The sequence below is a fragment of the Limulus polyphemus genome, unplaced genomic scaffold (genome assembly GCF_000517525.1).
Source record: "Limulus polyphemus unplaced genomic scaffold, Limulus_polyphemus-2.1.2 Scaffold81, whole genome shotgun sequence".
In the NCBI taxonomy this organism is placed as follows: Eukaryota; Metazoa; Arthropoda; class Merostomata; order Xiphosura; family Limulidae; genus Limulus; species Limulus polyphemus.
This window is the reverse complement of record NW_013665691.1, coordinates 970126-988033: the sequence shown is the minus strand read 5'-3', so window position 1 is coordinate 988033 and position 17908 is coordinate 970126. Positions and strand designations below refer to the sequence as shown.

The window sequence follows — 17908 nt, the reverse complement described above, 5'->3', positions numbered from 1 at the left end:
ACAAATATTTGAACTTGATGAAGGCTCTCAGATCACAATTTCACAAGTTCCCATGCCACATTTCAAAATAAGTGTCTGTTTCCATGAGAAAGATGATTGAAAAAACCGATATCACAGCATTTGCAATCGACTACTAGGAGCAATGTGACCATTATATAGTTTATTTGTTGTCTAACACAAAGCGACACAATGGAATATCTGTGCTCTGATCACCATTTGTATCAATATTAAAGTTTTAGCATTATAAACACTTCAGACTTACTGCTGAGCCACCAGTGGTTGACTGCTACATAAAATGCACATTTGTTTATAGTTCAATGCTGAAAAAACAATAAAATGAAATAAACTGATGATAACTAAATTTTCTTCTGGTAAAGTTCAAGATCACTAAAGCATAAAACCCAGGTGTTTCTGGGGCATTCAACCCTCATTTAACCCATTCTTTGGATACATTTTAAAAATACTAGTGGCAATCCCATCCATGAAACCTCTCAAGTCTCCTGATGCAGCTTCTGTGGACATTTTGCTTTTTGTTTGTCAAAAGCAGTCTTGGGAGCTTATATCCACATACAGTAGAAGATCTGTAGAAAATTCATAATGTTTGGTAGAAGACTGATCCCACCATTCTCCACAGAAGATGGAAATGGTTACAATCATTAACTGATGGAATATAATTGATAAAAGGAACATCATTTTTATAAACTGTGATTAACCACAATAAACATGTTTTATTTGGGGGAAGACCTTCAACCATCAGTATCACAGGTACTTACCAATAGTAAGATTGTTCACATTAATAAAAGATTGTTAAAAAAAAGTTGTAACTGCTGGAAGAATGATCATTGAGAGTCAAGTTCCAATTCTACACTCCAGGACACTTTGTTGCAACAATCACATTGTGTGTAAATCAGTCAGATTTCTGAAGAAGACCATGAACAACACAAAGTTCTTGGGTGAATTCAGTTCCACATACTTTTAGTGTGGGAAAAGTATAAGTTGTATCACATTTGACAACCTACTAGCATGAAGCTTAGAAGTAAAACTCATCTACTGACTTCTTGTGAATTTCGAAACAGGTGTATGTCACAAGATAAAGCTGCATAGGGAAGAAAAACAAATTTAAAAAAATTTAAAAGAATCTTACCAATGTAGTCAAGTATAGCAGTCACAGTAACATGTAAACAGAGATAACCACAATTATTCTACCATTCAGAGCATACAGTGAGTTCCTCAGTCACAGTCAGTGAGGGTGCCATTGTGAGAAAAGTAGAAATGCTTCTCCACAATCTTTACAATGAGCATACATAGAATTTATGTTGCAAGAAGCATAACTTTGAGAACTATCCAAAGTGACCAAACTCTCAAGTCCTTAACAAATTTCCATTTAGCCAGAGAGAGAAAAGAAGAAGAAAAAAAAAAAGAGATGAAATGTTATGAAAAATTGAGCAATGTGCTATGTATAGAAGCTTTTAGGTCAGTAACATCAATAGATCTGCCACATCCAAAGCAAGATTATCAAGATATAAATATCTTGGGGGCTGCATGCCTCAATTTTGTATAAAAATGAGTTCAAATTAGCACAGTTATAAGAGACAGAAGATATGATTAAAAAGATCTGTCAAAAGTGGTTACTAGTAAAGAAATTTATCTATATATTATAAAATCTGAGGTCAAATGAGGCCTCAGAGACAGTCCAATCATGAAGCTTAAGACTTTCAGTGTACAGACCCAACAAATAATAGAATGAAACCAACATTCTGTTGAGCTGAACAATGCTCCTTAAATAATCGAAAACTCAACCTACAGGGATTTTAAGAGAAAGAAATATGACAATACTGAAACATCCAGCAACATGTACAATTCAAGAAAGCAAGAGAATAACTGTAATGAATGGGTTTTGTATTAAAATACAGTTTCACTTTCCTTAAAGAGACTGTTACTCTAATATAAATAAAAATGTTTTACTTTCAACCAATGATGGAGAAAAGTCAAACCAATATATGCATAGTGAAATCAGTCCAATGTTGAAATTTTGTATCAAATGTAATTTTTCTCTAAAAAATTACTTAGAACTAACACAATTCACAAATGATTATTCTGTCAAGATATTTTGAAAACAAATAAGCTGACCTGACCACTACATTAAAAGTAACAACAGTATATTTTATTTATTTTTATTTTTCACACATCTTCATTTTGGTTCTGAGACATCCAGGCAATTCAAAACCACCAAATTTCAAAACAGACAGAATGATACGAATTACATATTCCAGTTAAAACTATCTAAGCTTAAGTTATAACTTGATTTTCCTCTTTTTCTTTTTCTCATGGTCTATCTCCAGTTTCCTTTGTAGTTCTTTCCTTCTCTGTAATTCAACATCCTAAACACAAAGAAAATAACAAAATGAGGTGTAAAATATGTTCTGGATACATACATAAGAACATGGTATAATGAATTAAAAGGTTGTGAATACACAAAAAAAAAAGAGAATGATGAATTGTGAGAGCATGTCATCACAAATATATACAGAATAGCTGTTGTTTACTTAGTACAACTCTACAAATTGGGCTATCTGCACTCTGTCCACAGTGGGGAATTGAACCATGGATTTTAATGTTGTAAGTCTGTAAACTGACCAACCAAGGAACTATGTGCAAAATTAAATTACAAAAAATACAATAATATTCTACACAGGAAGAAAATAATATGACAAAAAAGTCTAAAAATATGATGACATCAAACAGAAGATGATAAATGAAAATATCTTGGATACATGAGAAAGGACGAAACAAGTTGTTTAAAAACATTGTGATATCATACAGAATGTGATAAACTGTGAAAGAGTTTTGTGAGATCAAATCAAACACTGTTTGTTTTTGGATTTCATGCAAGGCTACACAAGTGCCATCTGTGCTTGCCATCCTTGATTCAGAGGAAAGGCAGCTAGTCAACACCACCCACTGCAAACTCTTGAGACTGAATAGTTGGAATTGACTGTCGCTTTTACGATGCGTCTACGTCCCTAAATTATGGAGCTTCATTTTGGGGAAGGGAGGGCACCAATGGGACATGAACCACATAACCTCAGCTCCACTATCGAGCAAGCCATCCATTGGGCCATTATAAATAAAATTATCTGAAAACTGAGAAGTTCACAACTCCAAAAAAATTGACATACACTTGAGAATCTATTACATACTAAGTCTCCATGAGAGTAAAGAAAGTAAAGTACTGCCTACTAATCATCTACAGATACAATACTGTAGCTCACTATGAACTTAGTGAACTAAAAAATAAAATGTTAAAACTGGTTTTTTTTCTTGGTTCATCACATTGCTCTACAATGTACTGAAGAAAGACAACAAAATGACAGAAAAACTATTTTCAGAAGAAATTTTAGAGTATAAATGGCTTTGTTAAGAAAAGAAGTTTAGAGTGATTCTTTGAGAAAGGGTGGGGGACCTTCTTACAAATGATGGCTATTATTTCAAGATTTTCAGTTAATAAGAATGTGAAGGTATAAGAAAAAAAAGGTAAGAATAGTACACCCCAGGTGAATATGATAAAGCTTGGCTACCTGTCCATCTATAGGTAACTTATGTTTATAAAGCATCAAGTATCTTACATAAAGTGAAAAAGAGCTTAGGGCATATGAACAAAAATATGACAACAATAAGAAGCATCTTAAAGTTAAATATACACAGGAAAAAACAGGTTTGTATGAAAATGGTTGGTTATCATACATTCTAACATAAATATTCATATTGACACAATGCAGGGTTGTAGACAATTTGTTTCATTAACAAGGTTATATATAGACATGACACACACACACAATCTGAACATAGGGGGACTTTAACATCAAGATCAGTCAAAAGCTCTCAACTAGCAGAATATGCAGCTGATAACTTACATAATATCAAGTGTTCTGTTGGAAAACCTACAGACAGAAGCACCTTTAGACAAAGTAAAAAAATAAATTAAACTATTCATATAGTCTTATAAAAAGAATAATTACCCAAGTTAAATTCCACCTTCCAAAATGTTGGCTCCTAGTACATTGTAAACATATACAGAAAAAAAAAAGTAGTTCACAATAAATGCAGGAAAGCATTTAGAAATATCCTCAACATTCATGGACAAACATGAAACATCATCTAGAAGTATCTCTGATAAATAGAGAAAAGTATGGCAAAACATATACAGTATCACCAACATATAGAGAAGAACACGGAAAATAATCTCAGAATATCCTCGATTTACACATAAAAACATTACAAGATATCTAAACGTATTTCTGACATAAAGAGAAAGAAAATTACCAAAACATCTGTAAGCATATCCAACACATACAATAACTATTACAAAATTTCTATAAGTATATCAGTTGTACAAGTATCCTGAATACACACAAAAGTATTCTTAATATCCCCAAGAAAGTATTACAAAAGAAAATATAGGATTATTCTTAACCTATCCAAAAAATATACAAAATTTTGAAAAATGTTGGAAAAACAGAACAATGTGAAAATATATAGAATGACAATTTTTAAATCATTTAGGAGACACTACTACTTATGGAAATATATAAGTATAATGAAAAACATGAGAAAAACACATGGAATTGTAATGGGCATCACAGAAAAATGTAAGAAAATGTATATGAATACTTCCCACTTATAAATACCAAAAATAATTCATTAGAATTTAAGCTAAGAACTATGAACATGTAGGTAACATGAAACAACAAGTTAAATTATATTATTTATATTAAAATCCTCTTTTAGTGACACACCAAACAAAATTAAGTTAAAACATTTCCATTAAAAACAAGCTGCCAAACGTTTTGATGCAGGCTAGTGCCTCCCTTAGTGACTACTGTGTTTTGTGAATCACTGTAGGTGATTAAATATGATTACGATAGTAACAAATGGTATACTGGTGGTACAATTGTACTGATACATATATTAGATTGATTTTTGTATCCTAGGATGTCCCATAACTCATGGAAAATTTGTTGAAATTTATTTAGTTTGGCTATAACTATGTATACTATTTTATGTATGTTGAATGTGATTTTGTGTAAGAATTTGCTTTGCTAAACCTGATGTGTCAATCAGGCAAAATTTACTATCATTCTTGTTCTTTAATATGTGTATTTAATGATTTACTATCATTTTAGCATTCTTCAATACGTGTATTTAATGATTTACTATTATTCTTGTTCTTCAATACGTGTATTTAATGATTTACTATTATTCTTGTTCTTCAATACGTGTATTTAATGATTTACTATTATTCTTGTTCTTCAATACGTGTATTTAATGATTTACTATCACTTTAGTGTTCTTTAATACGTGTATTTAATGATTTACTATCACTTTTGTGTTCTTTAATATGTGTATTTAATGATTTACTATCATTTTTGTGTTCTTTAATATATGTATTTAATGATTTACTATCATTTTTGTGTTCTTTAATATATGTATTTAATGATTTACTATCATTTTTGTGTTCTTTAATATATATATTTAATGATTTACTATCATTTTTGTGTTCTTTAATAAGTGTATTTAACAAATTTCATCTGTTTTTGGATTGGATGGTGTCTTCTGGATGGACTAAGATATGGCTTAAAGTTGTGCAAGGTCAATAAAAAGTTCTAATATTAATTTTATTTAAGGGTCTTTTACTTGTTCATACAATCCTTTGATACAACAAGTTGTAATAGGTTTTAAGATCCAATATCTTTTTGTGTTTTATACAATAAAATGGTTGGGATAACCATTATGTGAATAAAACCAGAGCAACACAAAACACTCATGTACAATTATTTTGTATGTGTATCAAAAATGAAATGTAAGCAGAGGTATCTATCAGAAATAAATTTTCAGTGTTGGAAAATGTTAATTTCTATTACGATACCTTACTTCCTCTCACATATTACCTAGAATCCCACACTGAAATAGTGGAAAGACCTATCCAAAAGTTACCTAGATGAGGCCCCTTCGGAAAGAGCCTGAAGAGAACCCATGTAGGATGACACCTGTGAGAGACCACACCCCTTCTCTGCCAGGATATACTTTTTGCTCATAGAGAAAATATGCCACCACGTCAGGCAGAAAAGAAACGTCCAGAAACACAGTGTGGACAGTGAACACGCTTGATGGTGTAGAGTGGCTGGGTGTGTCAGACCATATGTTGTGGATCAACTCGAGTCCAAAACCAGGTGGCATCAGAAAATTTTCATCCTTTCCACAGTAGGAAAAGGATCCCAACCATCTTCACCTCCATATCAGGAATTTGAAGGGAAAAGGAACTTCAATTCTGCTGTCCTAGGTATTGCTCATGCATGCTGACCCAGTACACATCCAACACCAGGCCACCTGACATCTGAGAAATGATAGGATAGGGAAAGCACATGTAGTGGATCAAGTCCAATCCAAAACCAGGCAGCATTGGGAAATTTTCATCCAGTCTGCAGTAGGGGAGGGTCCTGATCAGCCACATGAGTGAGGACTTGTGTTGGATGGTACAGAACCAAACCACCCAGGAACCAACACCTAGGCACTGGTAGGATGGGGAAAGCCACTGGAGGAGTGAATTGTATTTGGTGGATCATCTACAGTCCAAAACCAGGAGGCATGGGAATTTTTCATCCATAGTGTGGTAGGAGTAGGGTTCACACCATCTACACCAAAACATCACTGCCATACTCCCTACTGCGTGGAATTGGTCATGCTCAGGAGGAAGCCTCCATGGTCCACCACCCCAGTGGCTAGGAACTGGTGAGTGGCAAGGACTCCACTAGAAGGAGGGGGGGGGAGGTAAAGTGCAATGGGGAATCTGGAGGAATGTACCACCTTAAGACTGTGCATTGGGTGACAATGAAAAAATATTTTTAAAAGCCGACCAATCCAGGTTTGGTCAACCAGGACTGGAGGAATGGACAGCAATCAAGACACTGTTTTACTCGTGCTAGTCCATGAGTTGGTAGGATCTGAATCAGGCTTTGTTTTGTAAAGAATTACTGTGAGGAAACCTGTGAGCAGTCTTGTGGAACACCCCATCTTATCAGTGTGTGTGTTTCAGGCCTGAATGGCCACATGGTGCAGATTTAATTTAAGTATACCCTGACATGCCACTCAGAAAGATCCTGAGTGGTATAATAGAGCCTCTGTAAAAGTAAGATAGATAGAAAAAGAACTTACCCAGTCAGATGAACAATGGACAGGAGATAGGGGTGAATGTGCTTTTTTGCTCATATGTCACAGATGTTTTGTGGAGAAAGGCAAGGTCTGGATAAAGGATAAGACAAGCAATAAGAACTCTTAACAAATGAGCCCAGAAAAGGAGGTTCAGTGTGTGAAAATAGAGAGAACGAGACCAGGTGTCCCCTTGATATAAGAAACAGCAATAGTTGTCAGTATGGATCATAATGAAACACCCACGGACTGTTAAAATAAAATGATCCAAAGATTGATGTACCACCAACCTATAAACATCTATAAACAAATGAAGGTTTGGACGAGAAGGAGAAACACCAGATGAGGTATTTGTTTTGTTAAACCATCAGGTGGAATCCACTTTCAGGAAAGGAGGAATGTGATGATGGAGGACAAGGGATATCAAGCAAGGTTCCACTGATTGTGCAGAGTCCACTGAGGATGACATATACAAGGCCAACTCAAATGGATAAGGGGTTCCATGGAAGGCCAAGTCCCCAAAAGAGAGAGAACCTCCAATGCATTGAGAGAAGGAGAGGATATGGCATTGGAAATCAATCACTCCATGTCCCTCCAACAGAGGAGAAGGCTGGGGCATACTGATGTTAGAATTGAAAAACACTCATATGATTGAAATACTGAGTGGGTGAGAGATGAGACTTCTCCAGTTTGACCAGCCAACCCACATGTGGTGACTCCTGAAAGAGGAGAAGGTTATGGTCATAGAAGGATTGTTGGAATGAAGTCAAAAGAAGCCAGTCATCCATGTAATGGTTAAACCTCAGTCCCAAGCCATGAATGTGATGAGCAAAAGCTCAGACCACTCAACAGAGCAAAGTTGAGCAAACCAGGTCAACTATGCCCCTACAGTACCCGAACCTACACTGAATTTGACACTGCAGATGGTGACAGTGAGAGTATGAATGTATTGGAGCAGAAACATGGGAAAGCGGGAGAGGATAAAAAACTGGAGGACAAGAAAAAGTAACAGCAGCAGAAGAGGATTGCAAAAGACTGAAAATTAGAGAAGGTATGGAGGAGTGTTGGCACACAGCCTCCACAAGAGACTTCTATTAATTGGGATCATCTCCAAAAACAGACTGGCAAAGGAGATGAGCCAGCCTAAGGTCACTTAGGTAGGAAGCAGGCAAATGTACATGAGATAGCAGGGCATCCCTGCCTAATAGGGCCCAACCAGAAATCAAACACATATGGAGAGATAAAGCTGAAGAAGATAAACCCATCAAAAATCCCTCAGGGGAATGAGGGATAGCCTTGGAAAGCAGTTGGATAGAAAATAGATAACATAGTAGAGTTGTAAAGGTGAGATGAAGATGTGAGAATTGGATTGGGAAAAGCAAAGTGAAGAGAAAGGATCTGGTTCCCATGCCAGAATAAGAGACACCAAATTCTCTGAGTCAAGAAACGGGAGCTCAGCTTGATGATAGGCCAAGGCATGTGTGTCCATCAAATGAGGAGGATGAAGCATGCTGGTGAGAGAGAAAAATAAAATAATCAAAAGCTGGTCCAGAATGGAGTAAGAAAAGGGAAGAATTATAAGACTCAAGAGAAAGTGGCAAAAGGCAACAAATCTGAGACACCATATCTAAGAAGGATGAGGTAGATCAATAGCAGTGGATTCAAGTGCAGCAAAGCAGGTGGAGGAAACAGGCTGTCAAAATAATTGTCCTCTTGAATGGGATCCCCAGGGAGGGGAATATCTGTCCCCAGGTTAGAAGACAGACCAGGCTACATGAATGACTCCAGCTACTGACACACTATGGCAAACACCTCCTCTACAGACAGAGAGGAGTCCAATGCTACAGTAGTATTCTACATAGCAGGATCAAGAACTAGTGGATCTTCAGCAGATGAAGTAACATGAATTTGCAAGTTCATAATGTGGAAAGGAAAAAAAATCAAAAACCTTCCACAAAATAAGTACAGACTACAGAAAAATAGTTGTCAAAAAGTGATGATTTAATCATCAGTATAAAGGGAATTAGTTGTGCTATGAGGGTTGCGTCACACCCCTATTGGTAGAGGGTTGTTTCATGCTCATTTGCATGCTAAAGCACAGCAATACCACATGGAAACATGTGACTTTAGGTGAGAGCCTCAAGACTAGTGGTGAGTGAAAAATTGAATATATACAGAGGGCAGCACAAAACAGAGGAAAGCTAATATGCGAGTGGAGATATGGTATCATATCAAAATCTAACTTGTTTATATCAGCCACACAGTGATGGGTTATATATGCTATGCTCACTAGGTGTTTTTTAGAAACTAAACAAGTAATGATAACAAATTATAATAATAAAAAGTTAGATAATTTAACAGAAAGACTCCTCAAACTAATAAGATATCTAGACTGTATCAAAAAAGACAAGGCAAAGAAAAAAAAACCTACCCAAACTATTTGAAACATACTTTAAAAACATATGAAGATGTAATTTCAAATATCTTCTACATCCTTTAAATTACAAGGTAACCTTAATTAACAATATTATTTTGTTTTCATAATTCTAATTACAGCAGGTAAAATAACATACTTTCTGACTGCAAGATGAATGGCTATGAAGAGTTGTAATTTCCTTTGGAGTTTCATTCTTCGTTATTTTGTCTCTACATTGTTCAGTCTCAGCTGTAAATTTAATATGTATTGATTGTTTTGAAATCAAAAAGATAAGATCATTTGTATCAACTAAGAAATTTAATAGTTGTTTAACTGTTTTAATCCAAAACTTCTGTACTATTTCTAAATAAAAAGAGTAGTCTATTTTCACCAACAACATGAGTCAAACTTAGTAAACTGCAGCTAATGCTACTATTTGCAATACATTTAATTACACTCACAAGAAAATACATGCTTTCACTGACCATAAAAATTCTGATGAACCTGCAACTGATACCAGTTCCCACAATATCAGTATAATAATATATGGTTTTGATCATATTGAGACTATTATAAATCTAAAGTAAATATAATTAATACTAACTTTAAATCATCTAATGCTACAAGCCACACTGTCTTTAAAAGTTAATAAATTATTACAGCATATGTTGCCATTTCCATTGCTTTTTAAAAAGTCTTGTCCAGAATTTCATAAGCATGAATCTTGAATGTTTTATTAAATACAAAAATCATGAGATTTTTTTCACTTATAAAATTTATTGGTATTAAACAATTTGCATTGTTATATTTACCAAATGGTCTCTTATAAGTTCCCAATCAGTCAGTTTTGTAGGAACCATTTCTAACCTAATGAACACTGTGTAAACCGAGTTGTCATTTGAAATATTATTCATTTTATAAATATAAACTACTTCATTAAGTTAGAAAATAATCTTACAGAAACTGGAATAAGAAAATTACAGAATTATTTATTAAAAAAACAAAAACTATGAATAGTATAACAGTAAAGTTATTATAAGTAAACATAAAGTTAATAGTTAATATCAAAGTTAATTGAAATAAAATAATAAACATAACCTGCATGAAAAGTAAAATAAAGATAAATAATGTTGTGTTATTAATCCTTATCCTTAAATATTTATGTAAATAATGTACATAAAATTTATAATAGTTACAATTTACTTACTTAATCTTGTTCATGCAATGACAATTTTTGTTTATGAAATTGATGACATAAATTTTATCTGGACCACTACTGTGTCTGTTCTAAACATGCAGAAAGAAGCTTTAGTGACAAGTATTTTGTTTGTAATTAAGCACAAAGCTACACAATGGGCTATCTGTGCTCTGCCCACCATGGGTATCGAAACCCGGATTCTAGTGTTGCAAGTCCACAGACATACCGCTGTGCCACTGGGTGGCCTTTAGCGACAAATGATAGTTCTAGTGTATGTAATAACATGCTTGGCTAATGTAATGTAGCCATATATATTCAAAATTATCTCAAGAGAAAGTGACAAGAACAGCTTATGCATAAAAGAGCTAAAAGAGATTGCTAATAGCCTTATGGCTGAACCTATGATAATAAACAATTAGTATTGCTTAAATTGCACTTTATTCTATTTATCAATTCTTATATATTTTTCCCAATTATCATCTATTAATCAGCATTGTGGCAAATTACTTATTAATTGCCAATTAAGCAGCAGACTTATTAATTGCTATTAGAAGTACAATTTCAAGTTAAGGAGGAGTGCTTCAGTGAATGTGTAAAATCTGTACATTATTCAGGAATGGAAAATGAAAACATACCACAAGGGACAGAAAAGAAAGATTAACTGTCATTAGTTTATTTCTTTGATTCTATTCAATTAAGTCATGCTTTACAATCCTGTACTGGAATGAAGAGGTGGTCACTGTTAAAGAAACTAGTCTAGGCTGCACAAGTCGATTCTCTACTACACATACTGAAATAATGACAGATTTAAAATAAATTCCTTTAGTCAGCTTGAGACTGGAGACTATCTATCAGGAAAAAACATTGAAACAAGGCACTTACAAACATCCACCTTCACAATTAGGGTGAGTAGATGTAACATTTATCTAAGCTATTCTTTACACCCTATTGGTTTTGAAATAAACATTACAAAATTACCTTTAAATCTTGTTTTACCCATTTACCAGTTCAAAAAGAACCCTAAAGTTTCATAGTTCGTGTTTCTAAGAGTGATTCTCTATCTTTGTTGAAACTACAATTGCTTTCTTGGGGGTTCAAAAACCAGAGCTCTCCACTTCAACATTTATTCATTTATCATTATTATTGCTGTGGGCTGGCTATGCAAACTCAAATGATCAATATCTATTCACACATATTAAAGAATATCTGAAGTGTGGCATTGCAAGGCTATTTCACACTTATTAATATTAACTTTTGTACAGCCTTGTAAAAAATGTTTTATCAGACTTCTAAACTTACTGTTTTTATAGAAGTGATAGAACTTATTGATTGCCTTGTTAGCATGATGTGTGTGTTTTCAATGCATTAATTAAACCCAATGACACTGAAATACTGAGAATTAATAATCATTAAAATATCTGTGTCAGCTTCAAATAAATCTATAAAATCTTTTCTGGTGGATTAGCATTTTTCATGATTCAAGCTACACATTGACAACACAGGAACTGTAAATCACAGTTTTGTATGACAAAAATATATAAACCGTCTCCACAAAAATTTTGAAGTCAATAATTATCATGATCTGTATACTATTTCAACCTTAAAGATTGAGGTACTGCAAAAAAATAATCAGCTAAGCATAGCATTTGTAATACCATTAAATTCAATTGACTGACAGGATCAATGTTGTATGATTGATGCAGAAAAAAATAAAGAATTTAAAATAATATTACAATTGTTACACAATATAACTAATAAAAAAATGTTACTTTCTTTCCTCTCAAAGGGTCTGAATTCCCAATTAAACAAAAAATATTGTCAATATTGGAGCACATATTCACATGTAGACAAGAGAGTAACTAACAGAGTAAGGACTGAACAAAACCTAAAACTGGTTTCTATAACAAGGAACATTAAATGATCAGAAAGTAGAGAATTACAAGTATATTGATGAACTTTTACCTTCATGCTTCTAAGTGGTTTGAAATAACTTGATTAAAAAAAAGTTATGAATTATTATGTTAAGTTCACAATTTTCAACACTAAAAGTTTCACCAAAGTTAACATTTTCCTTACCTAAAATTGTATTACAGATAGATACTGACCTCTCTGCACCACTATGAGCTATTCCTTGCACTTAACTGTTGTAGAATTTCCTGAGTATGAACAAGCATTAAGTAAACTCCCATCCCTACATGTCTCTGTGTGTATTATTTGTCATAATGTTGTAGCCCTCCACCAATAGGAGGGTGACACAACGTCGATGTGCAGTAATCTCCATGAGCACTAGCACATGATCATAGCCTCATTCTTGGCAACGCAAGCAAAATGTACAAGAAATGAGAAGGAACAGTGGGAGGTACTGCAGAGAGGTAATTATCTAACTCAAATACATTTTCAGGTAAGGAAAATGATAACTTTAGAAATATTAATTATCTCTCTCTGCACCACTAAGAGATGATGGAGGGACCAGTGCTGAACAATTACTTCACCATGGTCTATTCCAGGCTTAAAGGTCGAGGTACTGTTAAAAAAAACAATTAGCTAAGCATAGCATTTGTAATACCATTAAATAAGACTGATAGCAAACAGTAACTGACAAAGGCATGTCAGTGTTGTTGTTGTTGGGGGGTGATATAGTGCAATGGGTTACTAAGACTAAAGACAGAAAGCATGAGCCAATTGTAAGGGTGAACTGGAGAAGTAGTAGGCAGACAAGAAGCAGCCACCTGATGCACAACAGCAAGTAACATCATAGTGGAATGGCACCCAATGGAAGAATGCATCCTTCTCAAGCAGAGAATACTCTTTGCCCAACAGTTTTCTGTTTTTTGTACTGAGACAGTAGAACAAATGATATCAAGAAAATCCATTAGATAAATACTATAATGACAGGTGGAGGGAGGGCATTGTACTGGAATGTCCTGTACACTTCCAGGTAATATTCAAGCCCTACGTCTAAAATGAAGTATGGGCTCAACCAGACATTTATTGGGGGGGGGGTCTCCCATGCTGCACTAGAAGAACTGGGGGGGTAGCGAAGAACACTAAAGAGATTATGTGGATTTCTGGTAAGTATTCCTTGAAAAGCAATACAACCACTTGGAGGAATCTGTTGACACCGATTGTAATTAATGTAGTGTTTTGTTCTACATGTTATGTGGGCATTTGGGTTTTTTGTTTGTTTGCTTTGCCTCCTTGTTTTTTCTCTATTTTTTGACAATGTGTATAAAATGAACTATAAACACCAAGTGGTGTCACGAAATGTTTTAGGGATGTAGTAGATCAGTGATGGAGCTAGAAATGAAATATCTACAGGCTAAATGCAATGCACTAGAGCATCTGGGCAAACTGGAGAATGGCAATCATAGCAAAGCAAAAAAACCAGAAGCACATAAAAATACTTAATATTGTAAGTAATGGGAGATGAAATGCAATATGCCGACTTGATTTTGGGGTGACATTAAAAGCAGCTGATCAGATTTATCCAAGAAAAAATATAAAATAAGATGGATAAGGGAACAAACCCAACTGGTTAAATTGAAGGGAATAAGCTGTCACTCAGTAGAAGGGGCACCAGCAAACAGAAGTGATAAGTTGAGGAACAAGAGAGGGGTGAGCCCCATGGGACTTCTGACCTAGTAGCCAACTGAGATAGATGTGTTTTAGTAATCTGGGAATCTGGTGAATTGAAGGAAGATCGTTTGTGAGCAGCCCCAGCTCAGTATGCCAAGGAATCAAGAACATCCCCAAAGATTGGTGCAGTGAGAAAAGGGGCAAGACTTAGGTCAAGAAGAGAAGAAGAAGGGAGATGGACCCCAAAAGGAAAGTATCCAGACTGAGAAGATTTCACAAACAGAGAAGCCAAATCAAATCAGAGACAGAAGAGGAATACATAGAAGCCAATGGGAAAAACAAATAAAACAGCCCTATCAAAACCAAAGGTATTGAGGTCATGATAAAGAGCCACAGTGAGGAGTTAAAGGGTGGAGATATAGCAAAGAAGTGAAGATAAGATGAACAGATTGCAAAAAAGAAAGAGACAAAAAAAAGGAGGAAGAGAACCACACTAAGCAGACAGAAGGGCCACAAGAGATTGGGGTTAAAAAAATATAGAATGATCAAGACATTGAACTATAGCAAAGAAGTCACAAAGATGAGGAGAAAAAGGTAGATATTAGTGGGACATGAATTAAAGTAACCCAAGAGTAATTATGCTACACAGGCAAAAGTGACAGAAAATTACATACTTGAGTTATAAGTGTAGCAAACAGAAAATACCAGTTCCTCATCAGGGAGAGAAGAGTTAGAAGCAAAGGCTGGATGTAGAAGAGCTGGCCAAAATTGGCTACAGGTGAGGCAGGTACCACATACAATGAAACATAACTACAAAGGACTTGAACTAGAGAAGTAGTAGACAGACAGGAACTAGCCACCTGACATCATATTTTAAAAACATGAGCAGTGAATATGTTGTTATACCATGTTATACAGCTCTATAAGATTGTGGTAATTTAATATTTAAGATATTTATAGTACCTTACTACAGATTGAAATCCAAGACCTGTCAGGTGTTTGTTCTATTAAGTGGATTAAAGGGATAAGTACTAATCATCCAGGAACAGATAAGATGCTTCTGATTACCATTGACACATTTGGAAAAAATGCCTGAAGAGATATTTTTGGGCCTCAGAACATTTTATTATTCATTTTTATGTTTGAAATAACACAAAGATGAAATGTGGTGGCTAGAGAAAACAAAGTTGCAATCAGGTGGATGGAACAAATGTGCAATGAGGACAAAAGTAATGTAGCACTAAATAAAGAAAGACAGTCGATCAAAGTAACTAGAAACTCAGAAATCACAGGAAAAAACATGTCTGAACACAGACAGTGCTGAGGAAAGAAGGAGCCTATGATCATGTGCTAGTGCTCACAGGGATTATTGCACACAGAAATTGCATCAACCTCCTACTGGTACAATACACATAGACAGATGTAGGAGTGAGAGTTTGTTCAAGGCTTTGTGGCATGCAGAGGAAATTCCATGACAGTTGCATGCAAGGTAATAGCTATTAGTGGTGCTGAGACATAAGTAACATTTCTGAATAACACGTTTTTTTTACACCAAGTTACATTGTCATTGTTACTAAATAAACACTACAACAAGCAATCTGCATAACAAACTATAAAAACTATGGCAGTTATTAGTAATCAAAACAACTAGCAGCAGAAAATTAAGTTTTAAGTAACCACCAAAAACATACAAATCACATATCACTCACCCAGTCTATTCAAACTGCAAAAACATTTTCTCAAAACCTTTCTAGAGCATATTAATAGCTTAAAAAAAACAATCACGACAAAGATATTGTAAATTCAGAAATTTTAAGCATTTTCAAAAAAAAACACTTAAATTTTAAACTGCCCACCTAAACATAGTATTATGAAAGTCAACCATGGAATAAGTATTATCCTTATCATTTGTCATAATTAGCTATATTTAGGACCCAAGAATCACTGAGAAAACTTCTAAAATATGAAAAACATATATATATATTATTGAAAAATATTAAGTCAAATATTGTAGAGGTACAAAGATATTTTACTGATTGCTTTTTTGTTTATTTATGTACTTACAACAAAAACATTTAGTGTTTGAGAACTCCAAGACAGTATTTGGTCAGTTTGCTCTCCAGTAGATTTAAAAACTAAAATAAGATCAAACATTATGCAGATGTGGTATTTAAGCATACTACATTTTTTCCATCTTATTTTAATACAGTACTCTTCTTAAGTTTATCAGTTATTCTGAGTATGTGCAGTTTTCACAATATGTGGTCAAAAAAGTTAAGTTTGTTTAGTTGCCTTTGTTCCTCTGTCATTATATTGAGATCAAAAATTTTCTACCCATGGAGGTGTGGCTATAATGTGCAAGAATATAAACAGCAGTGTCTTTCAATGGTAGGTCAGGTGGTATCTCAAGATTACAGCATTCTATATGTTTGAATGAGAACAACCAGTCATATGGGTAGCACTAGTTGCTCTGGGTAAATCTGGTGTTACCTGTGAAGTAAGAAACACTGAATTTAGTCAGTCTAGTAGATGATCTCGATATAGTCAGTTTTGGAAAGAGAATAGTTCAGATCCAGTAAAAGTAACCATCCAGTGTATGAGCATGTACATACATTATGTTTGCATGTTTGACTATAATAAAGATTTTAATTTTTGTATTTTGCAGTGTTCAGACTTTTTATTTCACTCTCATGAACTTGTCAGATCTCCTGTTATTCAATGAATCTATTTTATTGCTAGAGGAATAATCAATTTTAGCAGAATATACCACACATAAAAGTGTTTCACTGAACCAATAACATCCAGTAGCTTTAAAAACAAGAAAGTTACACTATATACAGACAAATGTTTCATTCAACCAGCAATATCTAAAAATTTTTTTGTTTAGTATCTTTAAAAACTGAAATAAGGTCGCACTTTTTGCATAAAAATGTTTTATTGAAGCAGAAATATTCCAAAATAAATGCATAAGCAAGTGAATCAGACACCCTATAAAGAAATCTTGTGATACATCTATGTCAGGAAATTATGATAAATGATTACGAGAAAATCAAGTGAAGCCCAGTTTGATTAATCAAGTAGAGACAAAACAGGTTATAAAATTACCTTAATTTTAAATAAAAATGGAGAATTCCAACCTGTTAAACTTTTCAATGTTTGTGCCTCATATGATGCTAAAACAACATATTCATACAACTTCTGAGCATCTTTACTAAAAACATTAGGAACAGCCATCTTGAGGTTTTCAGCAACATCCTAAAATCATAAAATACATAACTATTAAAATTCTTTGTATTCTTCTTAAAAAAAAAGTTAAAACCATACCAAACAACTGCAAATACTCAATGGTATCTACAGTCAATATTTTACACTCTACAGCAGTCATTGCAGTGATAGCTTTCTCCATGTTATATATATATAGTCAGTATGTTACATCCCACAGTAGTCATTGCAGTGATAGCTTTCTCCATGTTATATATATATAGTCAGTATGTTACATCCCACAGTAGTCA

The 17908-nt window shown here is 34.1% G+C and overlaps 1 protein-coding gene across 5 annotated transcripts in view; it reads right to left on the bottom strand.

Annotated features, from left to right (window-relative positions):
- Positions 1 to 2142: 2142 nt before the first annotated feature.
- Positions 2143 to 17908, bottom strand: part of LOC106467582 (non-homologous end-joining factor 1-like) — a 29965-nt gene continuing 14199 nt past the window's right edge. For 4 of the 5 annotated variants that reach the window (XM_013927952.1, XM_022396487.1, XM_013927960.2 and 1 more), the window contains 3 exons: positions 17534 to 17651; positions 9780 to 9871; positions 2143 to 2381 (listed from right to left, as the gene is read on the bottom strand). In XM_013927952.1, the coding sequence (XP_013783406.1) occupies positions 2295 to 2381; positions 9780 to 9871; positions 17534 to 17651 (297 nt within the window). In that variant the 3' untranslated portion in view covers positions 2143 to 2294. The remainder of the gene's footprint in view (positions 2382 to 9779; positions 9872 to 17533; positions 17652 to 17908) is intronic. The other variant, XM_022396492.1, reaches the window with a different exon arrangement.